This window comes from Anabrus simplex, chromosome 11 (genome assembly GCF_040414725.1).
Source record: "Anabrus simplex isolate iqAnaSimp1 chromosome 11, ASM4041472v1, whole genome shotgun sequence".
Classification (NCBI taxonomy): Eukaryota; Metazoa; Arthropoda; class Insecta; order Orthoptera; family Tettigoniidae; genus Anabrus; species Anabrus simplex.
The window spans coordinates 5,874,339-5,893,257 of record NC_090275.1 but is presented as its reverse complement, the minus strand read 5'-3'; the positions used below and the strand labels follow the sequence as shown (position 1 = coordinate 5,893,257).

Below are 18,919 nucleotides of genomic sequence, written 5' to 3'. Positions count from 1 at the left end.
GGCTTCTGCTTGTATATATTGTGTATATATTGTATACTTATTTATATAATCTATCTGTGCACATCATACAATTAAATAAATAATAATAATGGAAATTATACTTTGACAGGAAGCGGTGAGCATTGTACACCACTGCTGGGAAACTAAAGCTGGGAAATGATGATGATAAGGAAACACTGACAGTACACTACATGATTTTAGACATACTTTAGTGATTCCACTTGTAGAATCTTCAGTGATAAAATATGCGCTGCAGACGACAGAGTGGGCAGATGGGTGCCACACACTCCTGCCTTCACCCAAAACTGATGGATAGGCACAGGTTCCTATACAGGAACTCTATAAATTTTAACTATGAGGTCATAATTATACTCCTAATAAGACGACCAACAGGAATAAAAGCATGGCACTAATGGTCACCAGCGCTTACCTAGGCGAGAAATAGCCATCAAACATTTCTCTCTTTGAAAACCATAAACATGAAAATTTCATGGCAAGACTCTTGTTTATCTCTTCCTGTAGTGTTATTACACAGTGGAACATACCAGTATTCCATGGCAATCGACATTCTGTCACTAAACAATAATATTAAGCATGTCACATTGCGATAGCCAAAAGCTGCCTAGCAAATTCCAGAAGGACGAATACTGAGAGGAGAGTTATTAGTGTGGACGCAGTTTCTGGCGGAAAGGCCAGGTCTTTTATAATAAACCAGCTGTTACCCGTGTCTTCACTAACAACGATTTCAAAATTTTATAAAACGAATCATTCCTCAGCACTGCACTAAGATATTGTCTGAATATCCCTAAAGTATAAACCAAATTTTCACGCCACTAACTTCTTCAGTTGTTGAGATATAAGCATCCTCACAAAAAGGATTCAACCACCTTTTCACTTATCAACATGCCCACACCACAGAATATCATACAACTCCAATCCTTCATCGGAAAAGCTAACCACTATAACAAGTTCATTCCACTTCGGTAGCAGCTCCTCTGAATGCTCTACGCAAGAAAGGGACTAAATTTCATTGGTCTCAGCAATGTCATCATACCTGGCGGACCATCAACAAGGCCCTAGTCCAAGCCGTCAAGCTTATGCATTTTCAACCCAGTAAGCTAATCACTCTAGCCACCGATGCATCAGAATATGGACTCTGCGCAGTAGTGATGGGACATTCGATTCATTTGATTCCGTTCACGTTACTGAATCGATACAGTGATCCGATTCACAGCTCATTGGTCACCGCTCCTACTGCATCTGTGTAGTATGTGCTGGTAAGACAGCAGCAACAGCATTCAGTGCTCGCAGCTGCTATCTGGTCTTCATACTATGAACTCCATTCTTAGAAAAAATGCTAGTTACTCTAATACATCGAAGGTTTCCGGCGACGCAGGGTGGGAAATGTTAGGATTAGGAAGGTAGCAGCCATGACCTGAATTAAGGTACAGTCCCAGCATTTCCTGGTGTGAAAATGGGGAAACTACGGAAAAACCATCCTAACGGCTGCCAACGGTGGGATTCGAACCCACCATCCCCCGAAAGCCACGCGATATTAACCGCACGACAACTCGCTCAGTCATTTTTTTAAAAAGTATTTTTCTATCAGCTGAGGATTTTTTTTAATAGTCATTTTTTTGTATAGGCTACCCGAGATGTACAGTAGCCCACTGCGCTGGTTTTCTGATTCAACACACTGTTATTGCGTCTGTCCACATATGATTGAAGTCTTGTGCAACGATGTGACATATGAACTGAGAGAATACTGAGCCGTTCTTCCCAATATAAAACAGGTACTTTTGAGTTGTCATGAGCATGACTCATAGTCATAGGGCAGGCTAGAGTCGAGTTTAATTGTCAAATGTCAACTAAGTTATAATACTAAGATTCATTAAACTAATAAATAGTATAACCTAATAACCTACCTACTTACTAGCTACTTCAGAATTATGTTGTGACTGCCTTTTTAACACTGCAAATAAATCCATCTATTATTTAAACCTCCCTGTAAGAAGAGGACAGTGAATGCAAATGGGTATTATTTTTCAAATGAGCTGAGCTCGAGTCCATTATAGCATACAATTCTTTCAGTGTAGCATGGCTCGCTGTATGTCTCGCTGCAGTGAGCCGATAAGGAGCCGGAGCCGTGTGTATCTTGTGTCTCACTGAGCCGCGCTCGTTCACGATTTTTTCGATGTGCCATGGCTCACTGTATGTCTCGCTGCAGCGGGAGCTCGGCTCCCCGCGTGTCCAGTGAGCCGATAAGGAGCCGTGTGCATCATGTGTCTCACTGTGCCGCGCTCGTTCACGATTCTTTCGATGTGCCATGATTCACTGTCTCGCTGCAGCGGAAGCTCGGCTCCCCGTCAACGTCCAGTGAGTGCGCCACTCAGCACTGTCCGCTGGGAGTAAGCTGAATCGTGTGCCGTGAGTTCGCCGTTCCTGTGAATCGATTCACTTGGACACTTAGAATGAATCGATACACTGCAACGAATCATACATTCAGTAGCCAACACTACTGCGCAGTTCTCTTGCAGAAGGAGAGCCACGAACAAGAACGACCCATTGCAATCGCTTCCAAGACACTCAACAAATACCAACATCACTACTCTACATAGAGAAAGAAGCGTTAGCAATTATCTTTGGCATTCGCTGCTTCAATGAATATCTGTATGGTAACCATTTCCTTATCATCACGGATCACAAGCCTTCTGTTTACTTATTTTGTCCTGGTAATAAGGCATTACTTACATTTTTGGTCCGTATGGAAAATAGCGATCTCACTTAATTTACAAAAGGTATACATTTATTGTTCAACCTATTCAATACATATAGTACCTCGTTATGTGGTTAATTAGACATAAAAGATCTGAATATTATGGACATGTTTCACCCTTCTTATTGGGCATCATCAGCACATTAACTAATCTTAAAACAAACATTTTTAAAAAGATGATAACATTTATAGTTTATAAAAATGGAGCTAAGATTTGTTATGATATTAAAATTTATGGAACAGTGGTTAAAAAATATATTGGGAAGTACAAGCACATGTTAAAATTATTCTGGACTAATTTAAAATCTTGTTTAAAAAAGTATTTGTATCGATATAAAGTTCTAAAAACGGTGTATGTCTGTAACTGAAATGGATCCTCTTCATTGTGAAAGTCAGCATATATTTCATGTCCATAATATTCAGATCTTTTATGTCTAATTAACCACATAACATGGTACTATATGTATTGAATAGGTTGAACAATAAATGTATACCTTTTGTAAATTAAGCGAGACTGGTAATAAGGTACCTGAACATTCACTCGGGAAACTTCAGAGATGGTCATTATTTTTCTCCGACTACTCCTATCAGATTGCATATCGTAGCACATCCCAGCATTGTAATGCTGACGCTCTCTCTCGCCTACCAGCCAGTCCTGATACTACTTTTGATGCTCAAGAAACTGAATGTCTTCAGTTAGACATTGAACTTGAGGAAACGCTCTAGTTTCCCTACTGACACTACTTGCATCGACAAAGCAACAGATAAGAATAGTATGCTCGCTACCATTCGTACTTACCGTATATTCGCAATGGTTGGCCACTTCAACACAAACTTCCTACCAACTTTGCACCTTATCACCATCTTCAACATCGTCTCACAGTCAAAGATAAGAGTAGGGTTTTCCACCTGTTCAATACTACAAAATAGTGAAATTATTAAAACATCACTTTATGTAATGTCATTATCTTTGATTGTAAATTTGGATTCAATACGGACCAAAAATGAAATTCTAGACATTAAATATCATCTCACAGTATGTGCAGGAGTTATCCTATTACAAACAGGTACACTATTCAGAGTGGTAATCCCACTTAGCCTTAGGAAACAACTTCTCAACTTGCTACATGAAGGTCATTGGGGAATATCACCCACCAAGCAACTTGCCCGTCAACACGGCTATTGGCCTGGTATTGACGCTGACATCGAGAAGCTCATCCATCACTGTCAAGCACACCAGAATGCACCTACATCTGACCACGCTCCATAGCCCCCAGCTAGTTCTCCATGGGAACATGTACACATAGATTTTGCCGGATCCTTTCTCAACCCTGTGGCTCGTGATTGACTCTCTATCCAATTTTCCTTACATTGTAGAAATGCACTCTACCACCACGGAAGCTACTATTAGAGCACTTCAGAAGATTTTCACCACTGAAGGTTTACCCTGAACCTTAATTTTCGACAATGGACTTGTGATTGACTCTCTATCCAATTTTCCTTACATTGTAGAAATGCACTCTACCACCACGGAAGCTACTATTAGAGCACTTCAGAAGATTTTCACCACTGAAGGTTTACCCCGAACCTTAATTTTCGACAATGGACTTCAATTCACTGTTGCTTAATTCCAAGAATTTTGCAACACTAATGGAATTAGGCACATTTTGGCACCTCCTTTTCATCCATAACCTAATAGTGAAGCTGAACGTTTTCTCCAAACTTTGAAGAAGAACATGAAGAAAGCTGTATCCTTAGGTTTAAACAAGGACCAAGCCTATGAAGGTACAGGACTATGCCTGGTGCACACAACTTCACTCAGAACACAAGCTACATGGACGCCCTCATAGCAAGTTGACTTTCTTTGTTGCAACCGCTTCCTGCCCAGCGCATCGTTTGCAACCCAAGTTCCACACCACTGACAAAGTATATGTCCGGACTTTCAAGCCCAATCCTCCTTGGATACCTGGTGTCATTTGCTGTACCGCGGGAACTCGCCTCTACGAAATCCAGGCCGCAGAGAAACGCATCTGTCGCCACCAGAACCAGCTCCGCTATCGTCCCACCTGAACTTGACTCCCTTGTATTCCCTCAGAAATCCATTGCAGAAAGAGCTCCAGACCATTTAATCACAATGGGTTCTTTTCAGGAAGACTCTACGCTACACCACCCAGACCAGGTTACGGACACCACAACCATCACGGCCGACTGTCCAGTCCAGCATCGCAACCGCCGTCAACACCGTCGCTATTTCATGCCGTACTGGCGCAATTAGGATGGGAGGGTGTTTTAGTGTCCTCCGCCTAGCAGCTATGCAACCCGCTCCCGCATCGAAGCTCCGAGAATGTGCGTAGTGTATCCAGCTAGCGCGCTGACTCATGGCGTGTGACATCACCCAGCCCGTATAAATAGGGGGCAGAACTCGGCAGCAGTAGGCAGTTAGCTGTGTCCAGTGATCACCTCTATGTCACAAGTCAGTCACGAATGTATCCTCTTAAATATATGGGCCGAATAGGCAGACCAAACTCTGCTCGGAAGGTTTCACCTCAGGACTCGCTACCGCCTTCTTAGTAGCTTCACCCAAACTTCTAGCATTCTGCTACACTATAATTTCGTGGGGCTATTTTTAGCCGAGTGCAGCCCTTGTAAGGCAGACTCTCCGATGAGAGTGGGCGGCATCTGCCATGTGTAGGTAACTGCGTGTTATTGTGGTGGAGGATAGTGTTATGTATAGTGTGCGAGTTGCAGGGATGCTGGGGACAGCACAAACACCCAGTCCCCAAGGCATTAGAATTAACCAATGAAGGTTAAATTCCCCAACCCGGTCGGGAATTGAACCCGGGACTTTCTGAACCGAAGGCCAGTACGCTGACCATTCAGCCAACACGTCGGACTCTGCTACACTGAAAGACTTGTATTGCATTCCAGCAAGCATTTCAAGACATTAGATAGCCATCAGCTATCAGAGACATTTTTTGATTACTTCACATTCGAGATCACACTTTAACTTTTCATTAAAATTTATTCCTGGCATAAAAGACATGCCCTATAGGTGGGCCGGCACAAGGTTGCACTTGACAGTTGTAAGTCATGTTGGCACCACTACAAAAATGAAATGAAGAACGTCACCCGTCAGTCAGAATCACCAACCCACTACTTTTTATGTCAGATACAGTTACGCATTTTATTCATGTTAATTCGTATTTAATGCCGTATAGTGTTCATAATCTTGTATTTGCTTACACAAATATGAGCATTTAAAATATATTATAAGGTTTAAGCGAGCTACAAAATAGATACGAACTATCTTCAGTTGATTGTTGTTGGCAATATAGGTAGTATAGTGGTGCCATCTATAAGTAGCTTGACTACTGTATTGAAGTGTTGCCGTTTTGTCTGTCGCCGCTAGCACGTGGTCAGGTGTGATTCGCGCGTTTATGAAAGTTTTGTTTTCATTTTGAGACAATTGTGAAATTTTATTTTAACGAATGCAGTGCGATGTCTCGGAAATGACAACATCGTCACGAAGCGCGAAGTGATAATCCTTTGAGCCGCGGAGTGTCCCTTAATAATCAGGCATTAGAATTAGTGCGGAGAACTCCTGAGTTTTACGAGAGGGAGACGAAATTCGTACGCTTGTATAGCCGTCTCTCCGTTCCTGTAGATTATGTTGTGGATCGCATATCTCAAACATTAGGGCTTTCAAAGCGTACTGTCATTCAAACAGGTGTTCGCCTCCAAGAACAGAAGGAAAAAGTGACTGGGGTACATAGCAATAGCGAAAACGGGGCTGATAGTAGGGACTTGTTTCACAGCACTCCGGGAAAGAAACGAATTAAGCTATCTCCTGTAATAGGAATTAATTCTTTCCAGGCTGATGCAATACGAAGACACGAGTACGATTTTTACAGCTCAAAGTCCCTTCTGTCATTGTTATGGACACTGCACGTTACCACTCCGTAATAATGGACAAGACCCCTTCTTCGAGCGCCCGTAAAGAACTGTAAGTGGAATGGCTGCAGTAAAGAAATATCCCAGCGCATATGTGTACGACTAAATTAGTCGACACCGGGCGAGTTGGCGGTGCGGTTAGGGGCGCGCAGCTGTGAGCTTGCATCCGGGAGATAGAGGGTTCGAACCCCATTGTCGGCAGCCCTGAAGATGGTTTTCCGTGGTTTCCCATTTTCACTCCAGGCAAATGCTGGGGGTGTACCTTAATTAAGACAACGGTCGCTTCCTTCCCATTCCTAGGCCTCTCCTGTCCCATTGTCGCTATAAAACCTATCTGTGTCGGTGCGATGTATAAAAATAAAATTTGAGTTGGTACGGTATGAGGTGAAGTAAAACATTACGTACGCACTTATAACACGTCCTTCACAGTTACTGAAGTGTAAGGACTGTTCCGGGAGAGTATTGCTCCAATGGATGCGGCTTTGTGCAGGAAGAAATTTAGCCATGTCGCAGCATTGATTAATTCGGCAATGGCAATACATGGCATCATCAGTGACTCTCAGGAGTTGATGATCTGCCTAGACGATGATGACAGTGACAACGAAGGCGACGGTAGTGATGGCAGTGAACTGGAGGGTATCGAGCCTCTGCCTTTGTGAATCAGGTATGAAAATAAGGTTTCTGAATTTTCGTACATTTTATAGAATTTACTTGAAACATTTTGTGTTAGCACCGGTGTATATTATTCTAACATTTATTGGTGAAGGTGTATATGAAGCGAGATCCTTGTCGGCCGATTTCTTCCGTGTTTTCTAACATCGCGATAATAAGAACTTCGTAGTATATTTATCTCGTATAATTTTGTGTGATGAATAATCGACGAGTTGAAAGTTCAATTTTTGTCGACAGATTTCATTTGTATTGTGTATCATCGCGATGACATTAAAAACATTTCTCCCATGTTTTTAAAAACACATGTGTCGTGCAATCAGCTGTTTTTACAGCGGCAACATCGCTTCGTGCGCCATTGCAGTGTGACCAATATTGTGCGCAGCTGTCATGTGCAACCTTACGCCGGCCCACCTATACATTAATGTTATAAAAACTGAAAAATGTGTTTGTATTACACGGATAAATACGGTGTGTCAATTTTATCTGGCAGAAGAATGAATTTCCAGATTTTTCCTGAATTCCCTGACATTTCCAGGTTTTCCCGTTAATTATCGAATTCCCTGACATTTCCCTGTTTCCCATAGGGGTGGACACCCTGATAGACGAATGCTATAAGCCTCCTGGATAGAGCACATCTCTAACGAACAAATATTACAGAAAGCAATCTCTAAAACAGACCAAGGAAAATTGCATACTTGGGGATTGTGTTAGGTGGTGAAAGATATGGTATGCAGTATCACACCTCATTTTAAAGGGCAAAATCGAAGGACAGTGAGGAGCAGGCAGAAAAAGAAAGTCATATCTCAAGAACACTCAAGACTGGACTGGAATATGAACTGTCGTACAACTCTACCATGTTGCTGAAGATCGAAGAACACTGTCCATACTCTTGGACAACGTCCGGGAGACTGGGCAAGGCATATAGAAGAAGGGGGGCTTGAATGCCCATGTAGGCATGGAAATGGAGGGATATGAGAACATGCTTGGAGCGGAAATAGAAATGAGGAAGGGGAAAGGCTACTGGATCTGTGCAAAAGAAATGGGATGATGGTCGGAACCTCGTGGTTCAAGAAGAGAGAAGGCTGGTACATCAGTGACTGGTCGAGGAAATCCATTGTGGATTACATGATCTACAAGTGGGAAATGAAGGGGAATGTTCCAGATGGTAGGGTAATACCATTAGAGGCCCTAGATAGTGACCACAGACTACTGGAAAGGAAACTGAGAACAATGAAGGAAAGAAAGAGGAAAGAGAAGGAAGAAAGACTTATCAAAATATGGAAACTGAGGGAGAAGAAAACCAAGGAAGAATACCAGGAAAAAGTAAGACTGAACTTACCAACAGATGATATAGCCTATAAACAAGAGAGGAAGAATGGGAAAGGTTCAAGAGGACATTAGTAAATATGAAGTTTGTGGGAGAACTAGTATCAGAAAAAGATGCAAGGAGACCCCACGGTGGAATGACAGAATCAAAGTGGCAGTTGGGGAGGAGAAGAAAGCTTTTTAGAGTGTGGTTTCAACAGAGGACAATGGAGACAAGACAAGAACATGAGACTAAAAAGGAAGAAGCAAAACAGGTTTAACAGAGAAGAAAAAGTAGATGGAAAAGTGGACAAACATGATGGAAGAAGATAGCAAAGGAAATAAAAATGTACTCTACGGGATGGTCAAGTGTAAGAGGAAAGGCATGAAAGAAGATGTTATAATGATAGATAAAAATAGAAATGAAGTGCAGGAAAAAGAGAAACTCAAAGGAATGTGGAAGGAGTATTTTGAAGATTTATTAAACCCAAAAGGATGCACTGAGGAGGAAAGTAGAAGCAGGGAGGAGGGAAGAAACAAGGAAAAAGACTTAGCATGCGGAGAAGTGGACAAGATGAAAGGAGGGAAAGTCCCAGGCTTAGATGAAGCGAGTACTGAGATGGTGAAGGCAGTAGGAGAGGTAGGGAAACAGTGCCTTTGTCATGTGTTGAAAGTTGTATGGAAGGAGAGGAAGACTCCTGATAACTGGAAGAAGGGGAATAGGAAAGATTTTTAGAACTCTAGGGGAGTCGCACTGATATGTCACTGTGGTATGGTTTTTGAGAAGATTCTGGAGAACAGAATCAGAAAGAGGGTGGAAGAGAAGAGCAGTATGCAGAGGGCCAACTTTGAAGTGGATTATCAGTAATTGCCCTCCGCCCCCGAAAAGAATTTCAAGTCAAGTCCAAAGCATACGCCTTCCCCTATAATGACACACCCCTTTTGCCCTTCCCTCTAGCAATCTATCGAAAAGTATATCATATTACACAATGACATTTGCACGCAACCTGTTGGTTCTGTGACAAAACATTCCTTGTAGCTTGTTTCTCAAGCTGCAGTTGCTTTTCAGTGTAGTTTTTCTTGAAGCATTCTCCCAACTGTGATGACATTTTCGTTTTCTGCACCATAAGCGATACCAGTGCAGATGTGCTTAATGTAGGCCTCACTTCTTTCTCAATCTTTCTGTCAACTGTCAGGTACACTTACCACAGCAAATACAACATTACTGAAGGATTTGTAGTGGAGAAGAGCAGCGCCTGAGCTCCTTCATTCACAATTAATTTTACAACGCTTATGGGTAGCAAAAGGAAGTCACGATCGAATAAGTATCATTGCCACCTCACAAGCATTGAAATAAAGTCGATTTAGGAGAAAGGCTCGAAAAAACTCAACATTTTTCCTTTTCTTTTGTTTCCGTCAAAAATTATTTTTTCGTGATAATCTCAGCTTTTCCGTAATAATTTCCCCTTCGACCGTAACTCCGTAATCGTGAGGTGAAATCCATAACAATTATGGACAATCCGTAATAGTTGGCACCTCTGGCAGTATGTTTCAGATCCAGAAAGACAACTACAAGAGCATCATTATGAGTGGGGTAAAGATCTACTAATGGCCTTCTTGGACTTTGAGAAAGTATATGATCATGTGTGCAGGAACAAGGTATGGCAAACCTTACAGAAGAAAGGTGTTGAGACGCAGGCACTAGAAAGTGCGACAGATGTACCATGGGAGTGCCAGTTGTGTGAAAGTAAGAGAGAGAACAGACTAGTTTAAGCAAAAATGTGAATTAAGACAAGGAAGTGTTCTTCACTGTAGTAATGGATGAGCTACTGACAAAAGTGACAAGAAAAATTGGGGAAGGAAGAATGAAGGTGATGAAGTTTGCAGATAACTTGTTAGTCTGAGGAGAAAAGGAAGAGTATATCCAGGAACAGTTAAGATGCACGGGAAGATGAGGTGGAACAATATGGAATGAAACTGAATGCCAAAAAAGAGCGAGATAGTGATCACAATTAGAAAGAAGGGGAAACCTATGAGAAGGATAGTGCTTGGAGGAAAGAGGAAAGTGGAAGGAATAAGGAAATAACTGAGCATGAAAGACAAGCAGGAGTGTTCCTGAAAAGAGTCAGAAGCCTGGTTTGGAGCAAGGATGTCCCTCAGAGTAGCAAAAGAGTGATATACAGGACGTACTATGTATCTATTCTTACGTATGCAGCAGAAACTTGGATAGTGAGGCAAGGAGCTGTGACTACAATATAGGCAAGTGAAATGAAATTTCTGAAAAGCACAATAGGAGTGACAAGAATGGGTAAGATGAGAAATGAGAAGGTTAGAAGTATAGTAAAAGAAGAGCCACTACAGAACAGGACAGAGGCATCTAGACTTAGACAGTATGGACACATGAAGAGAATGACAGTGAAGGGATACCCAGGAGGATGCACGAAATGGATAACACCAAAACAACCAAGAGACTGGTGGATAAAATGAGAGGAAGAGTGTGTACAGAGAAGAGGGGAGGATTGAGCAAGAGGGGCAAGGGAAAAGTGGTGAGAAGACGAGGAGATGGCGAGGCTTATGTTCCAACCAGACTTGGCCAACAGCTGAAAACTGCATATTATGATGATGATATGGCATACACAGACCACTTCACTGCCATGGTCACAGAACCACCTGGTGTCAGTGTAACACCATCTACATCACCTCCAACCAGTGTGCTCTTCAAGTGGGCAACACTTTTTCTGTCCAATGGAGAAAATTTTTTTTTTTGCTAGCGGCTTTACGTCGCACCGACACAGATAGGTCTTATGGCGACGATGGGATAGGAAAGGCCTAGGAGTTGGAAGGAAGCGGCCGTGGCCTTAATTAAGGTACAGCCCCAGCATTTGCCTGGTGTGAAAATGGGAAACTACGGAAAACCATCTTCAGGGCTGCCGACAGTGGGATTCGAACCTACTATCTCCCGGATGCAAGCTCACAGCCGCGCGCCTCTACGCGCACGGCCAACTCGCCCGGTATGGAGAAAATTAAGACAATGATGTTGAATAGGGGTGAGGAAAAGAGAAAGGCACTTCAGAAACTGGAGGACAAAATCTTGAAACTGTGGAAAGCTTCAGGTACTTGGGAAGTGAGATACAGTTTACCAAGAATACAAGGAACCTGTCTGGATGAAGGAAGTGTAAAGATGGGATGTATAAGATGCAACTTTGTCCCATATTGACATATGTTGCCGAGATCTGGACATTCACAGAAAGGAGAATAAAATCCGCACCGCCGAGATGAAATTGGTATAAAACAAAAGACCAAGGACAAAGTAAGAAATGCGGATATCGGAAAGGAAATCAGAGTAGAAAAGTTTTCAGACAATGGAGAGAAATAAACTGAAAAGGTTTGGACATGTTACATAAGATGAAGGATACCAAAGCGGATGATGAAAATTATATTTGAAGGTAGGATAACAAGAGGTTGACCCAAATTAGGTGAGTAGACTCGATGAAGAACCTCACAATAAGAAGGAAGTTGCATTGGAATACAGCCGAGGAGCAACAATGGTGGTCGGACAGAAAAACATGGAAAGGTGTCATTAACATGCCCTGGCAGGAGATGGAAAAGGGAAATTGATGACAACAGAAAATTAAAACCCTTTCAGGTGGGGACTAAATCATCACTATTATCACAATTTTTCAGCTCCAGTTTCCCGGGTGTCTTGTACAAGCGCTGGTCACTTCTTCCTATAGTATAGTTTCTGTTCCTCTATGTCCTCCCACTTGACATTCCTCTTGCCGACCTCAGATTTCACTGTGTCTGTCCATTGATTACTAGGCCCACTTTCACTTCTGTGTCAAAGTACTTCCTTGCTGTTCTTATGCTGTCCATCCTCATAACATGTCCAAACCATTGTAACCATTGAGGACTACATGGCTGACAACAGAACACGATATAAATGAGACGGAAGTAAGGAAATACAATTTATTAAACATACTTACAGTGAGTTGGAGTTGTGAAGCGCCCATTCTCATTAACACTGAGCATGTCCAGTCGGACAGGGATCTCAGCTAGAGCGCTCCTGGTGGTGCGGCGTTCAGTCAACGTGTGTTCATCTCGTGGGGGTGTCTCCATGGTGGGCAGGCTGAAACAGAAATTAGAACTGCAGGCAAAAAAACTGATGCTGAGCCAGGGTAATCCCATGTCCTGTATTCATCAGGACAGTCATTATTTTAAGTTGTCCACTTCATACCTATATCCAAATGTATTTGCAAATTTTAAAAATGATAACATTTTGATAACATATGGTTTCTTCAATATACGTTAAAAGCGAAGAAATTAATTCTTAGGCTTCACTTTTTTCTTCATTTCACTGACATTTTTTCCAGATATCCTGATTACCCTCTAAATTATGACTTACAAAGGTACAGAATATTTTTACTCCATCATTCCAAATTATAATTTGATAACATCTTCCGGCTATTGAGAAAAACAGAACTGGCTTTTAACTTCATTTATTGTGCTGAAAGTAGGTGTATTCTCTTGAGAAAAACTAAACATTGTATGAATGAGAAAAACTACTGTAAACTATTGATATACCCTGTAAGATAGAACTAAATGGTAGTTTTTAGTAATTTATAGTCGCAACCGAAATAATTTACTAAAGTTACTTTCATGGTACCATATAAAAAATGTTTTGAGACCAGGATGTCCCATTTGGACCTTCAGAATTAGGGTCACTGTTGAGAGAATTGCAGTTTTACAGAGAAACACTCCTAATGGACACTCCTCAAACATGGACAGATTTTTATATCTGAACTGAAAAAAGTTATATTAAAATCTTGTTTAGAGACACAGGTGTTTAGAAAGGCTAAAACTGCTTCGTCACTTAACAATGGACAGAAATAAGATTTCAAGATCTAATACAATATACTGAGTTTTACAAAAAAGATGTTTTGAAAACTGTTCAGAAATGTACTGCACTGACAGAAAACAATAGAGAGTTCCATAGTAGTACTACTGTACCCCTCAAGCCCTCCAGTACCATTAACTGGAAGTTAAAATATTGCCTGATTATTGGATCCGAAGTCCAGTTACTGAAATCAATCTGCCACATACTGTAACTAGGTATATTTCTCTATTCACTCACTTATCAGTTGTGCCTCGACAGCCATCATATCTAAACATAAAAGGTTCGAAGATAGAAACGCAAATGCGACCTATCAAAATGCTGTAAAAGCACTATACTCAGCTTAACAGGCAGTGGAGGAACAGAGGAAATTTGAGCTGATACAAGAGCTTCAGGTTACCTTGAAATGGAAAATGGTGAGTGCAAATTGTAGGGGGGGTGTAAACCCACACACCCACCAGCCATTATAAGGAAAATTGCAATGATGTACTCTACATTGTTTGTGTGTTAACCCAATGGGTGGGCGATGCGGCGAGATCCGCGGCTACGTCGCTTGCTCGGTGGGGAACGCGGATATATCCACGATTCAAATTATTTTTTTTTCTCAGTTGCCTGCCTGCAGAGGTTTCAGCAGCGTATTCCGGATGAGTCTGCCCTCCGATGTGAAAATTTTCAACTATGTTCTCCGAATATCAATGTGTCATTCATGAGTTGCTACATAAAGAACGCAACTGACGTCCGGGGAAGAACGACCTAAGGCCTAATAGCTCCGGGCTGAAGCTTTAGCTCATCACCTAATCGTCCCTTGGATGTAATAATATTGCTGTTGAAGGTACTTCTAGAGATTATGACACTGAAAAGACCTCTCTGATGACATTTTAGAACTGTGACCCGATTTATTATCCCCTACCTTCACGACTGGAGTGTGTGTTTATCGCGAGTTACACAACATTTTATTATCGTACGCATCCGTAACATTTTATGATTTCCGTCCAAACTGCTGAGACCAGGGTTCTATTCGATCCTTTTTTCTTACATTTTTTCCGCTAATATATCTATAAGGAATTACCGGCCCCCACTGTTAGAGGAAGATGATTTACGCGTCATGATAAACAAAATGTTGGTATTTAGTGGGGAGAATTGTGATATTAGTGAAGTAATTTCTGCCGAAGGGGAATTCGTAAGTGACAGGAAATTACCTGGAATAAGTACTGCAGGCTCGATCGTACAGGGTTTGGGCGTAGCTGAAGTGAATGTTCAGCAGTCGCAAAAGAGACAACACATGTTCGATTCCAGTTCAAGTAGCGATCATGACAGTGACAGTTGTGACGATAATACTGATTACGATCCAACCATTGCAAGTTCTTCATCAACTTATACTGAAAATGGACAAAGAAATTCTCGCTTTGATCCAAATTTCCATCGTGATGTAAAAAGAGTGTTTTTAGGGAAAACAAAACTGAGCGAAATATTTTAATTACTTTTAATGATGAGATATGCCAGAACATTGCTGAACAGGCAAAAGATGCCGAGCAGGAAATCTCACATAAAACCCAGTTTAGTAAGACGAAAGGAAGGAATCAAAATCAAGACCGTGTCCGAACAAATAAGGACGAAATAAAGCTTCTAATGGCCGTACTGTTGCCGCAGGGGATTGTACAGAAACCTAAATTAGGACACTATTTCTTGCAATCGCTTGTTCAATACGCCTATTTTCTGTGAGCTGACGACACAGAAGAGATTTTTTCTCGCCAAATTGAGTGGCCTGGCCGGCCTCCTGACCCCAACCTGGCAGGTTCGATTCTGGCTCAGACCGGTGGTATTTGAAGGTGCTCAAATATGTCGACCTCTTGTAAGCAGATTTACTGGCATGCAAAAGAACTCCTGCCGGACTAAATTCCGGCACATCAGTGTTTCCGAAAACCGTAAAAATAGTTAGAGGGACGTAAAGCCAATAACATTATTATTATTATTAGATTTTCCTCCACAGCTTTATACATATCTCTGACAATGAGGTGAATAATGCACAACTTCCTCCAAAAATATACGAGATAAATCCAGTATTTGACCACCTGTTAGCAAAATTTTCGGAAGCTTATACCCCTGATGGCAAAATGTCAATTGATAAGAACCTCTTACTATGGAAAGGGTGGCTAGGGTGGAAAGTTTACATAACAAGAAAACGATAGCGTTTTGGAATGGAATTATATAAATTATGCGAAGGCGAGAAAGATTATACAGTATAACATGACCGGCTTCCGTGTGTATCATAATGAACAGCTGTAAAAGAGATAACACTGTGAAGACTAAATACTGTAAATTTTACCTGAATTGTAGTGTAATGCAGTCCGTTTGAGTTAGTAATTGTAGGGAGGCTGTATAAACTCGATCCCTTGAAAGCGCTAACCAACATAACAGAAAATTTTGTATTATAATTTATTCCATTCCACATCTTATAAGTATATGTAAACTTTGTAAATCTACAGTTTACATATATAGAAACATTTATTTCCAGACAGAGATTGATAGTAAAGTGCCTAAAATATTCAGGTGAAAGTTACTATATAAACAAAAACTAGAGCTTTGCTGTTAGGAAGAAGCAACCTCGATATCACAGTGTGAAGGCACTTAGTACGTTTTTGCACAAAGTATTGAAAAATTAAAATAATAGAATTTTTCAAGAATTAAATACATAATCTTCAAATAAATATTTCTCGTTTGGCCCTTTAATAGTCATTTTAGTCTAAGATTGTGTTTAATCAAGTAATTAAATATTTTCTTCAATCAGGGAAATCGCTCCCCACCTGAAAGTGAGCTAGTGTGTACCGAGCTCCCCGCTTAAGGGGTTAAAACTGTAAAATTCTGAGGAACTTATTTTTGGCCAAGTATAAATTGCATTATATTTACTGCATTAAGTGATCAGTTACCTTTAAACAGTTAAGGTATTGTACTGTACTATTGATATGAAGGGGATCGATGTGCGAGTTGGACAACCGAGATAGACAGAAATGTTGTGCATGTTTTGGATGTAATGGCAACAATCAGTAAAAGGATTGATTATTCCATTTTAATTGCTATTTATTCAATACATTGGTGCAAAGAGTAAAATCTGTAAACCAAACATTCAGAAGATATTAAAATGGAAAGAAACAGTATTACAGTACACCAATTTTCGATTTAAATGGAGATGTCACCAACCTTGCTTCTAGATGAAAAAAAATGGAAACGTTCAGTAGAATTGTATATTGCCTCAAGAGGAATAACAGATTTTGCTAGAAAACAGGCAATTTACCTACATTCGGGTGGAGAAGGCTTGCAAGACATTTTATTCTATCCCTGAACACAACACTGTTCCTACAGGCAAAGCTGTGCATGAATACGCTTTAGAATTGTTAGACAAACATTTTTTACCGAAAAACAATCCGCTATTCGAGCGGCATATTATGAACTCCATGAAACAGGATATTAATGAAACATCCGACGCCTTTATATCTAGGTTGCATCAACAAGTTGTCAAGTGATATTTAAAATACCACAACAAAAAATGAATTGAGAAGACATGTTTATTTGTGACCAATTCAAAGAAGGTTGCAAATCAGCTGAAGTTAGAAAGAGAATATTGGAAAAATCCTCTGTGACACTAGACTATTTGGTTGACATTGGACGGGCTCATGAAATGACAGACATGCAGACATCACGTTTTAGTAAGAACGACTGTTCTGAGCAAGAGGTATAGAGTACAGTATGTCGAAGAGGAAAAAATATGGGACTTCACAACAAAGTATTTCCAATAGAGGCAAAAACACTAGCGCTCCACCAAAAACTAGTTACAGGCCTAATAGTTATCAGAATAGAGGAGAAAGGGAAGGTTATTGCTGCAGGGAAAGAAATCACTTAGCTAGTGACACCCAGTGCTCTACAAGAAACAAAGTTTACCAGGCTTGTAATTTAACAGGGCATTTTCGGAAGTGTTGTAGCATGAAAAGGACATATACGTTAAAATCCGAGGGAGTCAACTGTTGATGACCAAGTTTCTTACGTGGGCAACATTAAATATGAAGTCGAATAACATGTAATCAAATATGAAGTCAGTCCTGGATGTAGTAGTGATTTAGACTAGGCCTACACTTTTCTTACAAATTACAAAAAAAAGGGAGACATTGGGGAAGACCACTTGTCTATTGTCAAGGGTACCCTTCATTTTTATTTTTGACTCGGGACCTACTTGCGATGTTATTGACCAAGAATTTTGGAAGGAATTTAAAAGGAAGCAGGTAACCAATAAAGTAAAATCACTAAATAGTTCAAAAAAAACCTTCACTTATGGTATTTTAGCAGAGTTTGAGGCATAATGCATTCCAGTAGAAAAATTAGTACAAATGTTGTAGTTATTAAAGGTAGAGAACCACTTATTTTGGAACATTCCTCGGCTACAAAACTAGAAATATTACAAATTTCTGAGCAGGTTAATCAGACGTTCTCCGACACATCAAAGGTCTGCAAAATAAAGAATTTTCAACTTAAATTACCAATCGACCCGAAAGTCCCGCCAGTTATTCAACCTCTGCAGAGGGTGCCATTGGCATTGAAACAAAAAAAACACAACGTATCCTTGAGCTGGAGCAAAATGACATAATTGAAAAGGTTGAAGGACCGTTAAGACAGGTTTCCCCTCTTGTACCAATTCCAAAAGGTGACGCATTAGATTGTCGATATGCAAATGGTTAATAAAGCGGTACTAAAGGCTAGCCATCCCTTACCAACCACGGAGGACCTACACTCTAAAATTAGTGAAAGCAAATGCTTTTCAAAGTTGGAAGTTAGGTCAGCTTTCCACCATGTGGAATTGCATGCAGACTCACGAGAGAGTACCAGATTTAGCACACATTTAGGCTTATATAGGTGCAAGCGGCCAAGGTTTGGTTTGAATCGGGCAGCTCCCGAGTTCCAAAAGATAATGAAGCATCAGATAAGGAACAAGATTCCTACAGGAGTTTACATATTTGTTGATGACATTCTGGTGTATGGGGAAACTAAAGAAATACACTATTCAAGATTTAAAAAGGTTCTTGAAGTTTTTCGTGAGCACAGTATTGAACTGAATGAGGAAAAGTGTGAATATGGTGAAACTTCAATTAAGTTCTTGGGTCACATCATAACAGCAAATGGCATTAGGCTTACCAAAGACAGAGTGGCGGCTCTGAAGAATTGCAGAAGACCACAAAATGTGTCCGAGCTGAGAGGTTTTCTAAGCTTATTGAAGTATGTAGTAGATTTATTCCTAACATATCAACCATGACAGAACCACTGCGACAGCTTACAGA

At 40.8% G+C, this 18,919-nt stretch overlaps 1 protein-coding gene across 2 annotated transcripts in view; it reads right to left on the bottom strand.

Moving 5' to 3' along the window:
- LOC136883327 (uncharacterized) overlaps window positions 1-18,919 on the bottom strand; it is a 64,080-nt gene that overhangs the window by 35,178 nt on the left and 9,983 nt on the right. For both annotated transcript variants that reach the window (XM_067155561.2, XM_067155562.2), the window contains exon 2: window positions 12,688-12,830. In XM_067155561.2, the coding sequence (XP_067011662.1) occupies window positions 12,688-12,820 (133 nt within the window). In that variant the 5' untranslated portion in view covers window positions 12,821-12,830. The remainder of the gene's footprint in view (window positions 1-12,687; window positions 12,831-18,919) is intronic.